General features: G+C 36.7%; 1 protein-coding gene across 4 annotated transcripts in view; it reads left to right on the top strand.

Annotated features, from left to right (window-relative positions):
- The window catches only part of SPICE1 (spindle and centriole associated protein 1), a 79641-nt gene that overhangs the window by 48499 nt on the left and 7459 nt on the right, over window positions 1–23683 (top strand). For 3 of the 4 annotated variants that reach the window (XM_023517855.1, XM_023517856.1, XM_003797701.3), the window contains exons 7-12: window positions 1602–1741; window positions 1929–2066; window positions 2717–2967; window positions 5030–5161; window positions 9279–9429; window positions 10798–11022. In XM_023517855.1, coding sequence (XP_023373623.1) covers window positions 1602–1741; window positions 1929–2066; window positions 2717–2967; window positions 5030–5161; window positions 9279–9429; window positions 10798–11022 — 1037 coding nt within the window. The remainder of the gene's footprint in view (window positions 1–1601; window positions 1742–1928; window positions 2067–2716; window positions 2968–5029; window positions 5162–9278; window positions 9430–10797; window positions 11023–23683) is intronic. The other variant, XM_023517854.1, reaches the window with a different exon arrangement.

The following is a 23683-nucleotide window of genomic DNA, read 5'->3' as shown; positions in this document are numbered from 1 at the left end:
CTAAAGATACACATGATTTGCATTTAGGGCCCACGTGGAAAATCCAGGATCATCTCCCCATATCAGGAACCTTAACTTAATCTCATCTACAAACCTTTCAGTCAGATAAGGTAGCATTCATACGTTCCAGGGATTAGCTTGTGGGTATCTTGGTGGGGGGAGGGTGCTATTTTTCATTCTACCATAGATGATACTGTATTGTTTTTATTACTATCATTTCACAAAATCTGACTCTCAAAAGTAATGTGAGTTAGAGACATTAGAGACAGTCATGTGAGTTTCAGATTTGGGTTTATTTGCCCAACTTCTGTAGAAATCTGATTACAAAACTCTTCTTAGGGTTTTTCCTGAAGGTTAGACTTAGAGCTGGTGCTGTCTTATTCTGAGGCTTTGGTAATTACTCCCCTTTGAATGGCCTACATCAGAGACCTTTTGATAAATACATTTTTTAGCAACTAACATTCTCATGTGCTGTCCATAGGTTGCTTGAAAGCAGCTTCTTCAGGTTGAAGTTTGTGGCCACCAAGATTCCCCCTTTCCTCTTTTTCTTTTTAAATAGCTTTATTGATTTATAATTCTTATACCCTCAGTTCAGTTATTTAAAATGTAATATTCAGTGGTTTTTAATATATTCACAGAGTCACACAGTCATCACTATAATCAATTTTAGAATATCTTTATTATCCCCAAAAGAAACCCCATCCTCTTTAGCTGTCAAGCCAATTTCCTCCCAAATTCTTCACTTCTGGGCAATCTATTTTCTGTCTCTATAGACTTGCCTATTCTGGTCATTTCACATATATATGTATAGATCATACAGTGTGCCGTGTTTTATGTCTGGTGTCTTTCACTTAGCATAGTGTTTCTAAGGTTTGTCCATGTCGTAGCATGATGATATATGCTTCATTCCTTTTTATGGCTGAATAATACTTCACCATGTAGCTACACCACATTTCACTTATCCATTCATGAGCTATCGACATTTGGATTGTTTCTACTTTTTGGCTCCCTACCTTTCTTTAAATCTCAATCCAAGTGAGATGTGCAGTTGAAGATTTAAGTAAATGCTTTATCATTGATAAAGATATGTATGGCATACAGTTTAGCTCTATAACCAAAGGGCTTTCAAATACTATGCCCTAAACTGTAGCCCCTTTCCTCACTCTCTCTGCCTCTTCCCTGATGTACATGGCCAGAGGCTGCTTCGGTAAATTTATTTCAGTGATGAGCAGAGACTTTTCTGTGCTCAGGCTCTTTTATAGGAGAGTGAAACCAAAAAGGACTGAGCCATATGTGCTTAGTTACACTACTCCAGAGAAACAGAGGAGGATGGGGCCATACTACTAAACTGCAGAAAGGGCAAGTGCTTCTACATTAGGGGCCAAGGTAGGTTGGAAACTGGGAGGCAGATGGGACGATTCTTTCTAATGCTAAGATGATAGAATTTTTGTTACCTACCTATTTGTCAGTTAAAGCAGAAAGTATTTTTTCTTTGAGTATGAATTATCGAAAATTCCTTTAAATCAAACATGTAAGCAGTTGGACAGTTTAAATGATAGCACCCATTAATTCTAAAATAGCTATTGTCCCATAATTTATAGGTTTCTCCATCAACTAAAGGAAGAGAATTCTGAGTTAATTAGTAAACTGTGGACTGACATTCAGGAGAAAATAGCAACACAGTCACAAACAACCCCTCCAGGAACTCCATCATCTGCTCTTCCATCTGAACAACAAAGAGGTTTGTTCTTTTTCTGCATTCTTTATAGTAGCCTGCTTTGTTATCTTTCTTGAACCATGGTAATTTTTTAAGGAATGTTATTTGAGTTTAGACTGCCTTAGCCTAATTGGCTAAAATACTAATGGACCTGTCAACTGAAATACTTTTTTGAATATTGAGAGACTTTTGGAAATATTTTTCCTTTTAGCTGCTCTGAATGCTACTGATGTTGTCAAGAGAATCCAAACCAGGCTGCAACCTGGAGAACGTTCTGAATCTCTAGACTCAAGTTATGTTGTGGGACAAGTGCTGAACTCAAGGAAGCAAAGACAGCTATTAAATAAAGGTTCAGTCCCTTGTTTTACAAAGCTAAATGATTAAACATGTAACTTGATGCAACTATTTTAATCTCTTAGTAAATGTTATGGTTTTTTCCTTTAATTTCATCCAGTTGGATCTATATGAGTAGGAGTTTGTTGAATGGTAAATAAATGCCTCCTGTTATACATAACTCTAGAAGCAAGAATCCTATATACTCAATTCTGATATGAGGACAATTGATGATCTAGTACACAGTGGTGGGTAGGAAAAGGGTTGCAGGGAGATGGAAGGAGGGAGGGGAATGGGGGGTCATGGGGTGTGACACATCTCTTAGGGATGGGTCACAAGTATAATAGGGACTTTACCTAACAAATGCAAGTAGTGTAACCTGGTTCTTTGTACCCTCAATGAATTCCCAATAATAAAAAAATCAATCAATCAATCAAACTGCATTGACTATACAGAAAAAAAAAGAAAGATGTTTCTAGTGCATTCAGTATAAATACTGTAAATCTGTACTGTTTATAAAATAGCATAGAACTTAGGGAGAAAATGGTGGCAACTTCTATAAAAAACCTTTTATAAATTGTGAACAACAGTCAAAAGGTTTTTCTGGTAGTTGTCCAGTTGTCATTTTTCCTGGTCTTGAAATGGAATAACTTCTGTTGTTGTCAGTGAAAAGAAAACCAGATTTGCGTGCTCCTTCCAAGCAGAAGAAAAGCACATCCTCTGCAGACTTACCAAGTAGCAATAATTGCAGCCTGGATGTCCTCAAACTCATGATACATGAAGTGGAACATGAAATGGAAGAATATGAGCGGTGGACGGGACGGGAGGTTAAAAAACTACAGAACAGTCAGGGTCTTACAGGCTTCACCTTGTCACTGGTGAGCTCCCTTTGCCGCCTGGTTCGGTATCTTAAAGAGGTAAGAGCATGAGGTTTTTAGAGTCTTCTCTTCCGGCAGAAATGGGAGGGAGGGGTTCCTTTCCCCTCATTTATTGCAGTATTCAAATAAAGTATAAATTTGAATAACCTTGCTTGAAATCCCTCCATTTTAGATGATCTGCATTAAAGTTTTATATTCCTAATTGCCTTTTGCCATTAGTTGATACATGCTCAGATAAGTGATTTTGGTTTTTATATGAGCATTAGCAAATTGTAATTAGTAAGGTAAATGTATAAAAAATATGTCTTGTGCTAATACAGTAGCACAATATATTGTTTGGCTATTGTAGGTTAAATACAACTATTAACTGTGTCTTTATTCTATTGCTTTTCTCTACTTCCTATTCCTATGTTGGTTCAGTTTCGAGTGGCCTTGCTTGTAATGTGTAGACTTGATAGGTGGGAAAATTCTTCATGTTCTCTGTATGTCTGATAACTCAGGTATGGCTTCTTCTCTAAGTGAGAAGTGTCTTGTTGTGAAAATAATTTTAAAACAATCAAGGCATGTTTCTTTAATTTCTTGGCAAAAAATAATTTGTCCTCAGAATGTTGTAGTATTAACTACAACAGTATTAGCTATATATTTAATCTTTAAAAAAATCTATTTAAGCTGTTTTTTATTATGTATTTAAGTCTGTTAAACAAATATGACAAAAATGTTTAAGGAAGCTTTATTATTTAAAAGAATAAAAAAAATAATAGATTTACCACCCTAATTTGGATGTTTCAGTTTCTCTGCAGCTGGCTTCCTTTAATTGCTTTTATTATTTTTTAATTTTTTTATTGGGTTTTTTTTTTTTTTTGAGACATTGTTTTACTATGTTGCCCTCGGTAGAGTGCTGTGGCGTCACAACTCATGACAACTCAAGTTCTTGGGCTTAAGCAATTCTCTTGTCTCAGCATCTCAAGTAGCTGGGACTACAGGTGCCTGCCACAATGCCTTGCTATTTTTAGAGATGAAGTCTTGCTATGGCTCAGGCTGGTCTCGAACCTGTGAGCTCAGGCAATCCACCTGCCTCGGCCTCTCAGAGTGTTAGGATTACAGGTGTGAGCCACTATGCCTGGCCCTAAAATTGCTTTTAAATGAAAGATTTGTTGGCTTGGTGCCTGTAGCACAGTGGTTATGACACCAGTGAAAGGCACGGAGGCTGGCAGGTTTGAGCCTGACCCGGGCCAGCTCAGACAACAATGACAACTGCAACAAGAAAATAGCTGGGCGTTGTGGTGGGCGCCTGTAGTCCCAGCTACTTGGGACGCTGAGGCAAGAGAATTGCTTAAGCCCAAGAGTTTGAGGTTGCTGTGAGTTGTGATGCCATAGCACTCTCCTGAGGGCGACATAGTGAGACTGTCACAAAAAGTAAAATTAAATTAAATTTTTTAAAAAAGAAAGATTTGTTGACTATCAGACCTAAATCTTACTTAACATTGTTTTACCCTTAACTTGTGAGCCTTCAGGAGTGTAGCTTTGGCTCTCAGAAAATGTTACTGGCTTAGAAGCCTATAGCTTTTTAGCTAATCTTTTGCTGTACAAAGCCTAAACCATTTGAACCTATAGTCATTTATTTTTAATTATATTCTAATAAACTTCATTTCTGAATTTATAATCCAGTTACGTGGTATGAAATTCTAAGGTACAGAGTACCTTACAATGAAACTCTCTCATCCCTAACTTCTAGCTGACTTGTTTGCTTCCTTGTACTCAACTGTTATTATATTACTGGATACAAGTGTATCCTTCAGAGGTGGTCAATGTATAATTCAAACAATATGTATGTGTATGTTCCTATACTTTCATTTACCAAAAATGTAGTTATTTAATTCTAGACACCATTTTTTTCATTGTATTCTATTTAAAAAAGGGAAGAAGATAAGTAATTTAATGTAGTAAATAAAATGTAGTAAACCTTTAATTCAAATTTTTGAATTATCATTATTGTCACATATGCTTCTTTGTAAATTCCTTCTTTGATGGCTTTGAATAGAAGCTTTGGTTGTTCAACATGTAGTACTACTGATGGAAGTTTATTTGCTGTTTTTTGTAGAGTGAGCTCCAGCTACGTAAAGAAGTAGAAACAAGGCAGCAGTTGGAACAAGTATTAGGTGATCATCGGGAGCTCATTGATGCTCTGACAGCTGAAATTCTTCTTCTCAGAGAAGAGAATATTACTACACAGGTACTCAAATGAGATCCCAGGTTTTTCTGTGTTTGGTAGTATAAAACATCTTTAAACATGTACAGAATTCTCTTACACTTGCCTCTGGTTTGGAGTGGTGCTGTGATAAATGATTACTTATCAGCCTCATTGTTATCATCAATGGTAGCTGTTGTCAAACATTCACTACATATTATGTTGGAAGCACTAGAGCAGAAGGTGGGACTACAACTAGCAGATAGACTACATCTGCTGTCTTTAAGGAACTTATTATTTAGTGGGGAAGACAGAATCTATGTTTAATTGGTAACTACCAATATTACAGTAGTTAATCCAAAATGTGAAATGAGTATTGTGATAGCCCTTTTTAATTTCAGATCATAGAACATAGCCTTTGAGAGCACTTGCAGTTTCATCAGATGCCATTTATAGTTATTTACAGTATCTTCATATTTTTTAGATAAGTTTTCTTTGCCACTTGACTAATTGTTCCTTTTCCTTTTGAACACTTAGAGTCTTACAGAATTCTTTCTGGAAAACTGATTGCTTTCATGCTACATTAAGCATTCTTCCTTTGTATACTTCTCATACTGTCCAGATATTGGTATTATTGCATTTACCAAATTATATTATAATTATGTATGTACTTGTCACTAAGACTGCATGCTGCTTGAGAGCATATGGTCTATTTTATTCATCTTTTTGTTCACTTGTGATGGTTATTACTACTTTTATTTATCAGTCAGAAGAGACTAGAGCAATAGTTACAAGATGAAGTATGTTTGTGTCATTTGACATTATATGTAAGATGTGTAATTTTTAAAAATTGATAATACCATATGGAGTTTATGGATTTACCATAAACTCTACCCTTTTAAAGTATACAATTCTGTATTTTTAGTATATTCAAGTTGTGCACCAGCACCATTATCTAAATCCAGACACTTCCTTTACCCCCGAAAGAATCCTGTACCCATTAGAATCACTCATTTTCCCTTCTGCCCAGCTCTTGAAAGGGCTACTTATCTCTTTCTGTCTCTGTGGATTTGTCTGATGTAGATATTTCATAGAAATAAAATCATGCAATATGTGGTCTTTTGTGTCTGGCCTTTTTCACTTTGCAGAATGTTTTTCAGTTTCACCAGTGTTGTAGCATGTGTCAGGACTTTATTCCCTTGTACTGCTTAATAATGTTCCATTATATAGGTACACTGTATTTCATTAATCCATTTATCAATTAATAACATTTGGGTTATTTCTACCTTTTGTCTATTGTGAATAATTCTGTGAACTTTGATGTGCAAGTTTTTGTATGAACCCATGTTTCCAATTCTTCTGGGATATGCAGTTTTAGAATGTACTTATTTATCAAACAAATCTTTGTTGAACACCTACTGAGAGCCTTCCCCTGGTCTAGGTGCAGGAGATATAGTAGTTAACAAAATATAGAAACCCTTACCCTCATGGAGCTTACATTCTAAATAAATCCTTAAAAAAACAAAGTTTAGATGGTGATATGTACTTTGAAGAAAAATAAAGCAAATAAAAGACAGAGGAAGATGAGGTAGGATGCAATGATTTAATATAAATAGGATGGCCCATGCCCGTCTGAGGAAGTGACATTTTTGAGCAAGGAGCTGGAAGAGGTGATGGAACAAGCGAGCATGCAGGTAGCTGAGATAAGAGCAGTCTGGGCAGAGAAAAGGCAAATGTAAAAGGTCTTAAGGTGGAAGTGTGGCTGGTGGGCTTATCCTGGAGACTAGAGTGGTGGGAGTAGAGTATGAAGAAGAGAGAGCAACAGGAGACAGGATCAGATAAACCAGACTGCAGAGGCTTTGTGTGCTAGTAAAGGACTTGCACTTTTACGCTGAGTGAGATGGGAAACCACCAAAGAGAACAGGTATGATCAGACTTGAGTTTTAAGAGAATCACTTTGGGCTACTATGTTGAGATTAACTTAGATATTGCTGCCTTTTCTTAGGTCTGAGTGCCCTTAGAGTCTCATGACACCCCTATGGTTCCATTTATTAAATAAAGTTCAAACAACTGTGTTTTAACAATGAGGAGCTATTGGAGAAAAGGTAATGCTTTACCTTAAATAACCAGTTATTTACTAATGAGATGTGTGTGCCTTTTGAGCTCTGTCCAGCTTCTCAAAGCTTGGAATCATGTTGGACATTGTCATTTTTATTTCTTGTTCCTTGTTGATTTTCATCCAGAACTTTTTTATTTTTTTTTAGCATAGAAACAGTTGAAAACCCAGCCATGAAAAGATTTGACAATTATCAAAAGGAATATAAATGCAATCTAATGTTGAAACTATGAATTGCCTCAAGCTATTAGTTCACCAATGTCTGACAGATATTGAGCATCTTTGTTTCCCTTGAAAATTTAAAATGTCCTCTGGTGCCCCTCTGAGTTTACTCTGGTATCCTGAGGTACCTCAACATACAATTTGGGAATAGCATAGGACAGGAGTAGATGGCCAGACACAACAGCAGAGTATTATATACAGGAGTTATTGGAATAGTTCAAGTTATACATGGCAGTTTGATCATGGGAAAGGGTATGGAAAGTGATCAAATTCTGAGTATATTTTGAGTCTGCTAATGAATTGGATATGGGTCAAGAACAGAATATTAGAAAAGTGTCAAGAGTGATTCCAAAGTTTTAGTCTGAATAATTATTCAAAGTGAAATAGCTGTTTATGAGGTGGGAAAGGCTTCAGGAGTAGCTGGTTTTATATATTTTAAGTTTGAGAGGTCTGACTAAGTTCTAAATGGAGATGTTGAGAAGGCTATTAGATAATACAAATGAAATTTTAGAAAAATTTGGGCTGGTGGTATAAAAGTGTTTAGTGAACTTCATTCAGCAGTATTACATTTCCGATCTGGCCACACCTGACTTTTATCAGATGTCTGTACACCTCTAAGAACACACACACAAACAGAAACACACACACACTCTCTTAGTAGTTTGTCATAAGCTGTCATCCTTGACTTGTCTTACTTTTTCTAAGTTCTCAGCAATGAACTGTCCTTTTCCTCCTGCCATATTTTCTGCTTCTAAGAACCATTTGTGTAACACCAATACATGTCTTAAGAAAGGTGTGTATTATGTGGTTGTAATCAAACCTCACGTTTTCAGATGACCTACTTACACCTTAAATGTGGAAAAGATTAGGAGAAAAATGATTTCATCTAAACATCTGAGCAATCTCTTGATAGTTGACTTTTAAAAGAATGGAATTCCAAACACTTAACACATTCAGCTATGGACAGAAAGTAAATCTATGGGTATGGTACTTTTGAGTGATCTTTTAAATAAAAGAAAACTTTTTGTAATATTAAACATATATATAGTATGTTAGATATATACTTATATACACAGAGAAATCTGGGAATATGTGTCTATTCAAGTATAGAATATGGTTATCTCTCTTATACATGGATATAAAACATAAAGTAATCATATTGCATACAGCATTTTGTGCTTTTTTCTTTTAACATCATCTCATATGAATTATCATAAATCTTTAGAGAATTCATGTTTATCAGTTGAGATGCCTAGGTAATATTCTTTGAGCTTCCTTCATCACTGTGTATCTATGTCTTTTTGGGTAACTTTAGAGTTACATGAAATCATCAACAAGAAGAGATTTTGTGAATTGAAAGGTCTAACTATGGTGCATCTTACAAGGGTACATGTGAAATTTACTAGGTGTACAATATAAACGTCTTAACACAGTAACTAAGAAAATGCTGTGAAGGCTATGTTGACCAGTTTGATGAAAGCATTTCAGATTGTGTGTAAAACCAGCACATTGTATCCCATGATTGCATTAATGTACACAGCTATAATTTAATAAAAAAAGGTTAATTCTTAATTATAGCAGAATATTTATTAATTACTATTCTATAATTTACTTAACCATTCTATCATGGAGTTTTAGAATATTTGTAATTATAAATATCATTATTTAAAAATTTGAATGAAAATCTCAGATTTCTGGAGTATTTAAAATAATGACATTACACACACACACATATACTCATATCCTCTGTAAAGTTTGCTTCTTTGGGTGATGGTTTGATGTGTGATATGCCAATAATGTTACTTCATTTCTTTTCCTCTCTAGGCAAGACTTCAGCAGTATATGGTCACAACAGATGAGCAACTTATATCACTCACACATTCCATTAAGAACTGTCCTGTGATAAATAACAGCAGACAAGAAAATCAGACATTAGAAAGGGGAGCTATAGGTGGAAGAATTATGGGCAGTCCAGGTGAGTGTGGTCTTATTATTCCAGACTGTCATCAAACTACTTAATGGCCTTAGAGTGACCTACCAACCAAACCCTACACCCCTGAGCTGATAGGAAGTTACTGGCTATTTATACATATACAGTGCGATCTCCACTGTAGTTGCCACTACTTTTCCCGCTAATATTGTATGCTTGTTCTGTGCTGGGTACCTTTTAAGTCTGACATGTATTACCTCATTTAATCCTTATAATAGTCTCATGAGGCCTGTATTATTATTATTCCCAGTATTGTTATCTTCAGAAGAACCTGAGGCTTAAAGAATGTTGATAACTTAGCAAAGTCACACATGCAGAAAGCAGCAGAACTAGACACCAAGAGCAATGAGACTTCAGTGTTGGCACTTTTAATCAGAGCACCCCAGATTCAGAAGAGATGGTTTGAGAAAGAAAAAAATACTGAGTTTTAGACATGTCAAACTTCTGTTCATATGTAGTAATGGTGTTTTGAAAATCTTATACCTTGTGTGCTATCACGTGCTATGGGTTGAATAGCACATGCAGGCTTTTTTATGTTTTTCGCTTCTGAGTAAGACTTGATATGTATCTGTGTGGAAAGCATTTTATGTGTTATTATTGTTTTCTGAGGCTGGATTCTAAGAAGTAGCTGACCAAAATTTAACTTGCATGAGGTAAACTCAACGTCTAGGTTGAGTCTCTCCCTTCTGGTGGAGTCTTCCTATTAATATCTGAGTCAAGGAATATGTCAGTGCTTTACTGTTATTTGAGTTAAGTTTCAGTACTATGAAAGCTTTTAATTACTATATAGGTGAGAAGGACTGGACGTGAGTGTATTGTAAGGTTATTGTTAATTCTTGCTATTGCCTATGGAAAAAGTCAGAAAGATTTGTGTAGGTGAAACCAGGCTGGCATCTTCCTGAGCCTCATCTCTTATAATCCTTTTAAAATAATATGGAATGTGACTCTGACAGTACATGGCCTGTGAAGTTACTTTGTTTTGTGATGAGCCTTGTATATGGAGGTCAGTGCATTAATGTGCCCTATTTTTGCCATTTTATTATTTGTCATGATCATTGGAAAGCTACCCACAATAAATTATGAAAAATTCTAGAGTACCTGGTAAGATTTTTTAGTAGTCCCTACATAGCTTTCTTTTAACAGCTTTGAGGCCCCCAGAAGCCCTCTGTGCCTTTCTCGAAAATAACAACTTCTTCCTGGTTGCTGATGAAGGAGGATATAGTCTGGAAAGTGAAGTCTTTATGGGCCATGTGGATTTTGCACTCTACTGAAATGTGTGTAAGATAAATACCCAAAATGTGCCCATAGTTCCTTTTTGTTCCTTAAGTACTAATATCCTCTCATCTTCCACAGAAGGTCCAATTGTAAATGCTAATGTCTCCGTGCCATTGATGTTCAGAGGGGAAGAAGTGGTTGAATTCCAACAGGAAGAAGTGCCTGTTAAACTGTCTCAGGCGCCAAGCCCCCCAGATGGTGTGAATCTAGCTAGCAGTTTTCCAGCACATATTTTTGAGCCAGCTGTATTGTTAACACCACCTAGACAGAAAAGCAACTCAGAATTCTCTCCTGTGCAGGACGGTAAGCAGGTTTCTTCCAAAATTCGTTGGAAGTTGTTTTTCCTTCTTTATTTATATAATGTACTGTGTTTATTGTTAACCTGAAAAATAGAATCGAAAAAGACATTGATTACTGCTCATAGCCTTTAAGCTAAAGGAGGTGATTTATACTACATGTGTTATACCTATGGTGAATTGTGACACTGAATTAATTTCATTGTATATCTGTTCCTTTGAGCACTGTAAATGTTAAATTCAGATCAAAAGATCACAGTCCTTAGCAATACGATGCAGAGTAAGAGCAAGAGGCATTCCCTTTGTCTCTATTGTTCAGGAACATATGAAGAAGTAAGAAATAAGAGGAGATTATACTCCAGACAATAAGGAAAGTTAGACCAACAAAGGGGAAGAACTGTGACTTCAAGGATTTTGTAAGTCACATGTGGTCACCGTGTTAACCTCTTTCTTATTAAAAGTTGAAGAATTTTATAATAAAAGTTGATGGACAATTAAAAGCTTTAGTTGCTTTTGCAGCCACATGTAGAGTTTTGAATACAAATATTAAAATTCTATTATTTTTAGCTCAAAGATTCTCAAACTTGGAGTTCATGCAAGGCCTTTAGAAGTGCCACAGGCTGCTTCATTGTTGGGAAAATCAGATCTATTTATCTATATGTGTATTTTCTTCTAGAGCTATTATTTTCATTTCATTTTCAAAGCATTCTTAAATCAAAAAAAGTTAAGAATCTTCTCCAAAGTTTTAAAAGAGTGCATTATTCAACCCTGATTTGTCTGAATTTTTATTTCTTTTAAAAGATCTTCTATATTCTTACATAGGGGAACAGAAAAATAACTTACTGTCATTGGCACATATGAATTTTGTCATATTTTTCTGTACTTTGATGTATGATTCCAATAGAGGACATAAAAAAGCCATGAGGGTTAAAGAAAATGACAAGTCCTTGCTGTTAAGAAATTTGTTTTAGTATTTGTAATGTGAATGTAGCATCTGCCAGATCAGTGTGGTGCAGTGGTGACGGTGCCAGGCTGAGAGTAAGAAAAGCTGGCGTCTTGGCCCGTCCGTCAGTGACTAGCTGTGAGACATGAGGCTCAGATACTTATGTTCTGGACCTCAGTTTTTCTGTTTCTAAAATGAGAGGATTCTTTTTTTAATTTTAATGTTCCTTCCAGCCCTACAATTCTGTGATTCAGTGTTTTGTCATCAGTGGGCTATAGAATGTAAGTAGCTTTCTTTGGCTAGATTAAGGAAATATAATTTCAGTTCTGAATTTACAAGGATGGTATCAGTTCAAGATTGCTGGGCAGGGTGGCGCCTGTAGCTCAAAAGGGTAGGGCGCCAGCCCCATATGCTGGAGGTGGAGGGTTCAAACCCATCCCCGGCCAAAAATAAATAAGTTCTTCTAAAAAAAAGATTGCTGGGCAGATGTCCTCACAGAAGTGTGTTTTGCATAAGGTTACGGTGGCCTTTGTGCAAGGTTGTGGATTTTGCCATCTTGTATGATAATTATTATCAGGCATAAATGCATGAAAATTCTTCCTTCATATACTTTTCAGGCTCCATTTGCCAAGGTTTGACAAAAGTGACTCCATTTTGATTCTGACAACTTTCATAGCACTTACAAGGGGCTCCTTCTACCCCACCTCTAGAGCTATCCCTAAAGGCATTTTTATCCAGTGTGATTTTGTTCAGTCATTTTTATCCAGTGTGATTTTGTTCACCTGTTAGTTGTCTTCATAATTAATATAAAATATTTTTACAGCTCTTTTTTCAAGATATGAATTTTACAAAATAATTATAGATTTTCTTTTATCAAAGAAGAGGTTATAATTCACATTAACACCTACTTCCTTTGTCTAATTTTGTGTAATTATATTTTTATTTTTAATTTTTCTATTACTCATCTTTATAACTTTAAATCCTTATTTCTTCTTCATTCAAGTTAGGCAGTATCTTTTGGTTTCAACTGTGTGAGAATACTTACTCTTCTTCCCCTCTCTTTCTCCTGTTTTCTACCACCCACCTTCAGCCAGCTACACCTTTTCTTTCATATTATTAAATTTGACTGCATTAACATTCTCTTCCATTGTCATAGTTATGTTTCTGGGCCTTGCATATATGGCTCCTGAAAAGTGAAAACAAATCAATAAATATTACATTTTCTTTTTGAGTTCGTTATTACTGCCAATCCTTATGCTAAAGGAAAAGGTTCTTATTATGAAGATCAAGATGAGTTCTTATTTCGACAGTTGCTTAGCATCTTTTAGTTGGCTCTATAGTTATGATACGTATTGTGACTTTCTTGTTCAGCTTTTGCTTTGCCTGGACTTTCAGATTGCTTTTGCCCTCCTGTTGACAGAGAATAATGTGCTTTCACCATATCTTCAAGTCCCAGAGACATCTTCTGAAAGCCCTTCAAGCCTGCTGCAGCCTTGATTGCTCTGTGGGCCTTACACATAGCTCTCATGCTGGAACTTGATATCATTACACTCCTGGGTTGGATCATCTGTTTCCTGGATTCCATTTATGTTTTGGGTTTCTTTCTCAGTTTTCTGAAATGAATAATCAGTAAGGGCACATGCAAGGTGAACTTTGAGTTCTTAAAAACCTGAAAATATTTCTGTTTTTGTTTTAGATTTGACATGCATTTATATTTAAGAACAGAAACCTACTTAGGTAGCTGCAGAAGTTTTCTGTGTTTTAGATAGGTCTAGGTCTGTTTTTTCAACAGGTTTTCCCTTATATAATTGCTTTGGGTAGAGAGATGTTATATTTTAACTATAAGCTTCCTGTTAGAGCGTGCAAGTCAAATCCAGCCATTCAACTGGGGATACCCTCTTATACTTCTCATCCATGATATTCTGCTTAGAAGGATGGATCAGAGAAGTGGTTGACAATACAGTTTAACTGGCATAACTGTACCACAGATAAACTTTGGGTCAGTTCCCCAGCTTTTAGTCCTACTTCTCACTTTCTTCTTCTATACCTATCATCCAGCCTTTTCAGGTCCCTTAAAAGATTAACTTTTACTTGTTTCATATGTATGTGTCTGTGTGTGTGTGTATGTAAATACGAGACCATGGCTTTGTTCTTTCACATTCTTCCCATCCATTCTCAGTCTTCCAGGAATTTGTTGGAGTATCTCATTTGCTGATGATTCTATTTCCAGATCATTCTGTTCAGTGATTATGGCTTTATTTACTCTATACTTCCTTGCTGTCAGTGAGAGAAGGTGAGATAAATGTGTGCTCAGTCTATAGTCCTCAGCTACAAGCATCCTTCCTCTCAATTCACTCCCAGTTAGATCATTCCACCTAAACCACTCTTGCAAAGGGCACGAGTGACCTTCCATGTTACTCAGTTCAGTGTACACTTTTTTGTCCTTACTCTTCTAGGTCTTAATGCTCATACTGTATATAGTTAACCACTTTTTTTTTCTGTTTTCTTGATATCACATTCATGTAATATTTTTCTTATCTTCCCATATGGCTCCATTTCAGTCTGCTTTGCTGTTTTCCTCTCTACTTGACTCCAGATGATGAGTTCTTCATGTTTTGACAGTGGTTTCTTTACCCACTCTGCTCTTTCTAGGATAATCTTACTGATTCTCATGGCTTTCAACATCTTCTATATGCCAATGACTTTTAGTTTTCTATCTTAGCCCAGATTTCTCTCTCAGGTTTTCAACTCATATATCCATCTGCTTGGATGAATACATGGATGAATCATATGGCATCTTAAACTCACCATGTTTAAAACTGAATTCTTAGTAATTTTCCTTCCCCAAAGTCCTTGTCTTCATCATCTCAGTAAATGTCATCACCATCCATGCCATCTTGATCTGTGTTTCCCTCATTTCTCTCTTCTAGTTCATCACTCTCAGTTTTTTTTTTTTTTTTAATTTATTGTTGGGGATTCATTGAGGGTTTAAGAAACCAGGTTTCACTGATTGCATTTGTTAGGTAAAGTCCCTCTTACAATCCTGTCTTGCCCTCAAAAGGTGTGGCATACACCGAGACCCCACCCCCTCCCTCCTTACCTCTTGCTTCTATTCCTTTCCCCACTCCTCCCTCCCTCCTCTCTCTGCTCTCCCCTTCCCCTATCCCCACCGTGTCATTAATTGTCATTAATTGTCCTCATATCAAAATTGAGTACATAGGATTCATGCTTCTCCATTCTTGTGATGCTTTACTAAGAATAATGTGTTCTACTTCCATCCATGTTAATACAAAGGCTGTAAAGTCTCCATTTTTTTAATGGCTGCATAGTGTTCCATGGTATACATATACCACAGCTTTTTAATCCATTCCTGGGTTGGTGGGCATTTAGGCTGTTTCCACATTTTGGCAATTGTAAATTGAGCTGTGATAAACAGTCTAGTGCAAGTGTCCTTATGATAAAAGGATTTTTTTCCTTCTGGGTAGATACCTAGGAATGGGATTGCAGGATCAAATGGGAGGTCTAGCTTAAGTTCTTTGAGGGTTCTCCATACTTCCTTCCAAAAAGGTTGTATTAGTTTGCAGTCTTACCAGCAGTGTAAAAGTGTTCCCTTCTCTTCACATCCATGCCAGCATCTGCAGTTTTGAGATTTTGTGATGTGGGCCATTCTCTCTGGGGTGAGATGGTATCTCAAGGTGGTTTTGATTTGCATTTCTCTAATAATTAGGGATGATGAACATTTTTTCATATGTTTGTTAGCCATTCGTCTGTCTTCTTTAGAGAAGATTCTATTCATGTCTCTTGCCCATTGATATATGGGATTGTTGGTTTTTTTCATGTGTATTAATTTGAGTTCTCTATAGATATAGTTATCAAGTTTTTGTCTGATTCAAAATATGCAAATATCCTTTCTCATTGTGAGGGTTGTCTATTTGCTTTGGTTGTTGACTCCTTAGCTGTACAGAAGCTTTTCAGTTTAATTAAGCCCCATTTGTTTATTTTTGTTGTTGCAATTGCCACAGCAGTCTTCTTCATGAAGTCTTTCCCCAGGCCAATATCTTCCAGTGTTTTTTCTATACTTTCTTTGAGGATTTTTATTGTTTCATGCCTTAAATTTAAGTCCTTTATCCATCTTGAATCAATTTTTGTGAGTGGAGAAAGGTATGGGTTCAGTTATAGTCTTTTACATGTGGATATCCAGTTCTCCTAGCACCATTTACTGAATAGGGGGTCTTTCCCCCAAGGTATGTTCTTGTTTTGTTTATCAAAGATTAGGTGGTTGTAAGATGTTAGTTTCATTTCCTGGTTTTGTATTCGATTCCAAATGTCTATATCTGTATTTTTGTGCCAGTACTATGCTGTCTTGACCACTATGGCTTTGTAGTACAGCCTAAAATCTTGTATGGTGATGCCCCCAGCTTTGTTTTTATTACTAAAATTGGCTTAGCTATATGGGGTTTTTTCTGGTTGCATACAAAATGCAGAATCATTTTTTCCAAATCTTGAAAGTATGATGTTGGTTGGTTTTTTTTTGTTTGTTTGTTTTTAATTCTTGGGGAATCATTGAGGGTACAAAGAACCAGGTTACATTGCTTGCATTTGTTAGGTAAAGTCCCTCTTGTAATTGTCTCCTGCCCCCAAGTGGTGTGTCACACGCTGTGACCCCCCTTCCCTCTCTCTGTTCCCCTAATCCTCTACCCCTCCCACCATGTACTAGCATCGGTTGGCCTCATATCAGAATTGAGTACATTGGATTCTTGCTTCTTCATTCTTGTGATGCTTTACTAAGAAGAATATGTTTCAACTCCATCCAGGTTAATACCAAAGATGTAAAGTCACCATCCTTTTTAGTGGCTGAATAGTATTCTATGGTGTACGTATACCACAACTTATTACTGGTGGGCATTTAGGTTGTTTTCACAATTTGGCAATTGTAAATTGAGCTTTAATTTACAGTCTAGTAAAAATGTCCTTATGATAAAATGATTTTTTGTCTTCTGGGTAGATGCTCAGTAATGGGATCAAATGGGAGGTCTAGTTTGATTTCTTTGAGGATTTTCCATACTTCTTACCAAAAAGATTGTATTAGTTTGCAGTCCCACTAGTAGTGAAAAAGTGTTTCCTTCTCTCTATATCCATGCCAACATCTTTGCAGCTTTGAGACTTTGAGATGTGGGCCATTGTCACTGGGGTTAGGTAATATCTCAGGGTGGTTTGACTTGCATTTCTCTGATAATAGGGAACAATTAGCATTTTTTCATATGTTTGTTAGTCATTTGTCTGTCTTCTTTAGAGAAGTGTCTATTTATCTTACTTGCCCATTGATATACGGGACTATTGGCTCTTTTTTTGTTGCTTAATTTGAGTTCTCTGTAGATCCTAGTTATCAAGCTTTTGTCTGATTCATAGTATATAAATATCTTTTCCCATTCTGATAGTAGTCTATTTGCTTTAGTTGTTGTCTCCTTAGCTATACAGAAGCTATTCAGTTTAATTAAGTCCCATTTGTTTATTTTTGTTATTGCTGCAGTTGCCACTGGAGTCTTAATAATGTCTTTTCCCAGGCTGATACCTTCAGGTTTTTTCTCCACACTTTCTTTGAGGATTTATATTGTTTCATGCCTTAGAATTAGATCTTTTATCTATCTTGAATCAATTTTAGTGAGAGGAGAAAGGCGTGGGCCAGTTTCAGTCTTTTACATGTGGTTATCCAGTTCTCCTAGCACCATTTATTGAATAGGGAATCTTTCCCCCAGTGTATGTTCTTGTTTGGTTTATCAAAGATCAGGTGGCTGTAAGATGTTAGTTTCATCTCATGGTTTTCTATTCAGTTCCAGGAGGTGTCTTTGTCTCTATTTTTGTGCCAATACCATGCTGTTTTGATCACTGTGGCCTTTTAGTGCAGCCTAAAGTCTGGTAGTCAGATGTCCCTAGCCTTGTTTTTATTACTAAAAATTGCCTTACCTATAGGGTTTTTTTTCTGGCTGTAAACAAAACAAAGAGTTCCAAATCTTAAAAGTATGATGTTGGTATTTTAATGGGGATTGCATCAAATCTGTAGATTGCTTTGGGAAGTATAGACATTTTAACAATGTTGATTCTTCCCAGCCATGAGCATGGTATGTTCTTCTATTTGTTAATATCTCCTGCTATTTCTTTTCTTAGTGTTTTGTAATTTTCTTTATAGAGGTTCTTTACCCTCTTTTGTTAAGTATATTCCTAGGTATTTCATTTTCCTTGAAGCTACTGTGAAGAGAATTGTGTATTTGATTAGCGTCTCATCTTGGCTGTGATTGGCATGTATAAAAGCTACTGATTTGTGGACATTAATGTTATATCCTGAGATATTACTGTATTTTTTGATAACTTCCAGGAGTCTTGGGGTTGAGTCTTTGGGGTTCTGTAAGTATAAGGTCATATCGTTAGCAAAGAGGGAGAGTTTAACTTCCTTTGGTCCCATTTGGATGCCCTTTATTATTTTCTCTTACTTGACTGCACTGGCTAGAACTTTCAGCACTATGTTGAATAGTAGTGGTGATAGAGGACAACCTTGTCTGGTTTCAGTTCTGAGTGGGAAAGCTTTCAGTTTTACACCATTCTGTATAATATTAGCTGTAGGATTGTCATAGATGGCGCAGATCAGTTTAAGAAATGTGCCACCTATGCCTATATTCTTCAGAGTTCTAATTAGAAAGGGATGTTGAATTTTATCAAATGCTTTTTCTGCATCTATTGAGAGGATCATATAGTTTTTGTTTTTGCTTCTGTTGATATGGCGAATTACATTTGTGGACTTGTGTATGTTAAACCAGCCTTGCATCCCTGGGATGTAACCTACTTGATTGTGATGTATGACTTTTTTAATGAGAAGCTGTAATCTATTGGCTAGAATTTTATTGAGAATTTTTGCATCTATATTCATTAGTGAAATTGGTCTGAAGTTCTCCTTTTTAGTTGCATCTTTTCCTGGTTTTTGTTTCAGGGTGATGTTTGCTTCATAGAACGTGTTAGAAAAGATTCTTTCCTTCTTAGTTTTTTGGAATAGTTCCTATAGTATGGGTATAAACTCTTCTTTGAAGATTTGATGGAATTTTGGTGTGAAGCCATCTAGATCAGAGCATTTTTTTTTGTTGGGAGATTTTTTATTGTTTCTTTGATCTCAGTGCTTGAAATTGGTTCAGAAGATCTATTTCTTCTTTATTAAGACTAGGGAGAGAGTGTGATTCCAAGTATTGATCCATTTCCTCCACATTGTCAAATTTCTGGGTGTAGAGTTTCTTGTAGTATTCAGAGATAATCTCTTCTATCTCTGTGGCATCTGTTGTTGTTTCCTCTTTATCATTTCTTATTGAGGTTACTAGAGATATTACTTTTCTGTTTCTAGTTAGTCTGGTCAAAGGTTTATCTATTTTATTAATTTTTTCAAAAAACGAACTTTTTGTTTTGTTAATTTTCTGAATGTTTCTTTTGTTTTCAGTTTCATTAATCTCTGATTTAATTTTGGTTAACTCTTTTCTTCTGCTGGGTTTGGGATTAGACAGTTCTTCTTTTTCCAATTCCATAAGATGGTTTGTGAGTATGTTGATTTGCTCACTTTCTGTTTTTTGAATTTAGGCATCTAGTGCAATAAATTTTCCTCTCAGGACTGCTTTTGCTGCATCCCATAGGTTTTGGTAACTTGTGTCTTCATTGTTGTTATGTTTGAGGAATTTAACAATTTCCTCTTTTATCTTTTCCCGAACATATCTATCATTCAGCATAAGGTTGTTTAATTTCCATGCCTTTGTGTGGGGTTGGAATGCGTTCTACCTCTGTAGCCTTGTGGTCTGAGAAGAGACAAGGTATAATTTCTATTTACTTAATTTTGTAGAGGATTGATTTGTATCCTAGGATGTGATCTATTTTGGAATATGTGCTATGGGCTGATGAGAAAATAGTATATTCTTTTGCTTTGTGATGGTGTGTTCTGTATATGTCTATTAATTCCATTTGTTCTAAAGTCATGTTTAAGTCCTTTATATCCTTGTTTAGTTTCTGTTTAGAGGATCTGTACAGTTCTGTCAGAGGGGTGTTAAGGTCCCTGGCTAGTAATGGCATTGCTGAGACCCCGCAAGGTCTGTTTCATAAATCTGGGACCATTTAAGTTAGGTGCATAAATATTTAAAATTGAGATGTCTTCTTGTTGTATGTTCCTTTGACCAGTGTGAAGTGTCTATTTTTGTCATAACTGTAGTTGCACTGAATCCACTTATATCTGAGAATAAGATTGCAACTCCTCCTTTCTTATTTCCATTTGCTTGAAATACTGTTTTTCATCCATTAACCCTGAGTTTTGATTTGTCCTTCAAAGCTAGGTGTGTTTCCTGAGATGGCATATGGATGGCTTGTGCTTTTTTATCCAGTCAGACAGCCTGTGCCTCTTCAGTGGGGAATTAAATCCATTGACATTTATTGAGAGTACCAGTAAGTATGGTAGAATTTTATTCATCTTGTTATGAGAAAGTCTATTGTGTAGTTTTATCCTTTGTGCTATGGTGGAAGTTAAGTTTTGGCCTCTGGCTTCTAGGTGATTACTTTGGTGGTAGTCCTTTGTGGTGTTCATTGTTGAGAATAGGTCTACGTATTTCCTATAGAGCTGGTCTTGTGGCGAATTTCCTCAGTGCTTGTATATCCAAAAAAGATTTGCTTTCTCCATCAATTTTGAAGCTTAGTTTAGCAAGATACAGAATTCAGGGCTGAAAATTATTTTGTTTAAGGATGTTGAAGGTGGATGACCCTGCTCTTCTGACTTGGAAAGTTTAAGTTGAAAAGTCTGCTGTCATCATAATGGCTCAGCTCTGGCCCTGTAGGTCAGGTGGCACTTATCTAGTTGCTTGCAGAATTTTCTCATTTGTCTTGACTTTGGACAGGTTTCTTATAATGTGTCTTGGAGAAGCACTGTTAGAGCTAAGGTGACCCACAGTTGAATATCCGTCTGAAGGGAGTGTTTAGGACTCTTTAATAAAACTTGGGAAGTTTTCATTTATGATACTTTCCAGTAGGGCTTCCATACTTTTGGGACAATCTTCTTCCCCTTCAAGAATTTCTATTATTCATATGTTTAAACACTTCATGGAGTCTTGTACTTCTCTAAGTGCCTGCTCTGCTTTTTCTCTCTTCTGCCTCTGTAACTACGTGGGTTAACTCAAACACTTTATCCTCTAGCTCTGATATTCTTTCTTTTCTGTGGTCTAATCTGTTTTTGATACTTTCTACTACATCTTTACATTCTCTGATTGTCTCCTTCATTTCCTTAAGCTCCTCCATATCCTTTCTATATTCTACATACTCTTGTTTGACTTTTGGTTCTGTCTTTCCATTTTTTCATCCATTCTCTTTATTGTCCTAATCATTCATATATTGTATTCTCTTTCTGTCAAATCCATTAGTCCTTTATAGGAGGAGTCTTCTATAAAAAAAAGTGCTTTATGGTCCCTTGGAGGAGTTGCTCTAGTTAGATTTTCATGGTACCTGAATTTTTCTGTTGGTTCCTCCTTATGTGTGCTTTCTTCTTGTTCACCTCCTTGTGCTCCTTTTTCCTTCTCACTGCCTCCTTTGCTTCAGATTACCTTGTCTCAGAGTTTAGGCAATGAAGAGGCCTCTTGGTATGGATACCAAAAGGAGAAGAAAGGTAAAGAGCAAGTAGGGAGAAACAAGAGGAAAAGAAAGAAAAGAGTCTGGGCACAGTGGTTCCCACCTGTAATCCCAAAACTCTGGGAGGCTGAGGCATAGGAATATATTTGTGTTGCAATACATTGTCAGGACACCAAGTGGAGCTGTAGTTTTGGGGGATGGCAACAGCTGGCAACCTCTTTCTAGTTCCCAGGCATAGACCTGTTTCCCAACTTAATTGTCCATGGTGATTGACTGATTAATTCCTAAGCATTCAGACCCTGCTGGGTTGGGATCTCAAAGCTCTCCAGAATCCTTTAGAGGCAGGTCTCACTGTGCTCCCAGACAATAGTTCCTATAGGGTGCAGGAGTCCCTGAGCCTGTCAGGATTGGAGGTCTGATCACAGCAGGTGGAACTAAGAAGGCTGTGTCCCTGTAGGAAGCCTGCCCTCAGGACCTTCCCATAATGGCTACTCCCTGGCTGCCAAGACCTCCCAGTATGGCCATCTCTATCACCACCAAACTGGTAGCAAATCAGCTCCAACTAGCTCTCAAATCTGGCTGCTGTGTACTGTTCAGGTGTGTCCACTCTTCCAGGCTTTTCACTCAACACGCAGCTTCCCTGGAGAACCAAAAACTGCAAAAAGACAGATTTAGTCTGTCTGTTTAGTACTGATACTCTCTTCCTCCCATCCTGGACCTGTGCAGTGGAGCTGGTTACTCCTGCTGGCTTGTACAAACTTGCCTAGTGTGTCAGAACTCCGCCACTCGGTTCATGCACTATATCCAGCACCTCACCACCTTGCTATGTACCCCAAGCCACAGCTCCAGGCAAGACCTGCATGCCAAACATAGCTTGGTTTTCTCTCATTCCTCAGTTGTACTAGGAGAGTTTGGTCAAATGAAGGCTCTTTCTGGTCTGCCATCTTGCTCTGCACCCCCACTGTCAGTTCTATTAACAAAATATTTCTCAAATTTATTTATTTCTCTCTATCTCTAATGCCAGCAAACCTTGGTCATAGCCAGCATTGTCTTTCTTCTAGACCACCACAGTTTCATCCTGGACTTCCTAATTCTTTTTCTGCCATATTCTAATCAATTATCCACAGCATTTAAGAAATGTAACTTGAATCTTGCCAGAATTTCTCTAGGTTTCCATTACTGTTAAATTATAAAATTCCTAACATAATCTAAAAGGCTATACCAGAAATAGCCACTGCACATTTCTCTAATCACGTATTTTTTCAGTTCTCTCTTCATTGTTAAACCATCGTTAGCCTGGAATCCTTTCTTTCCTCATTCCTGTTTTTCTGCCTTCAAATGTATTGTTTTCTCTGCCTATAATGTGCTTTGCTCTAGGTTCTGCTACACACATGATCCTTTTAAAATTTTACTTCCTCAGAGAGGCCTTTCCTGGCCATCCTCAATTTAAATTAGGTACTGATACTCTCTTTCTCATCCCCCCAAGATTTCCAGATATAAGTTAATATGTGTGTTAAAATGTGAACTTTGCATGGTGGGACTGCAAACTCATAAAGCCTCTTTGGAAAGAAATATGGTAAATCCTCAAAGAACTCAGATTAGACCTCCCATTTGCCCTGCAATCCCCACTACTAGGTGTCTACCCAAAACTAAAAAATCATTTTATCATAAAGACATTTGCACTAGATTGTTTATCACAGCTCAATTTACAATTGCCAAATTGTGGAAACAACCTAAATGTCCATCAACTCAGGAATGGCTTAACAAATTGTGGTATATGTATACCATGGACTACTATTCAGCCATAAAACAGATGGAGACTTTATATTTTTTGTATTAGCCTAGATGGAGTTGAAACATACTCATCTTAGTAAAATATCACAAGAATGGAAAAGCAAACATCCAATGTACTTAATACTAATAAAAAGCCAATAGATGATCTAATTCACACCCATATAGAAGCAAAACTCAATTGGAGGGAGGGGGATAAGGAAGAGGAGGGGATTGGCTTGCTCCTACTCAGTGGCCACAATGTAGAGGTATATGGCACACCTTTTGGGTGTAGGACACAACTATAAGATGGACTCTACCT

Source organism: Otolemur garnettii, unplaced genomic scaffold (assembly GCF_000181295.1).
Source record: "Otolemur garnettii isolate 467f Iridium unplaced genomic scaffold, OtoGar3 scaffold00122, whole genome shotgun sequence".
NCBI lineage: Eukaryota > Metazoa > Chordata > Mammalia > Primates > Galagidae > Otolemur > Otolemur garnettii.
Note: the sequence above shows the minus strand (reverse complement) of the source record. Positions and strands in the feature narration are given on the sequence as shown.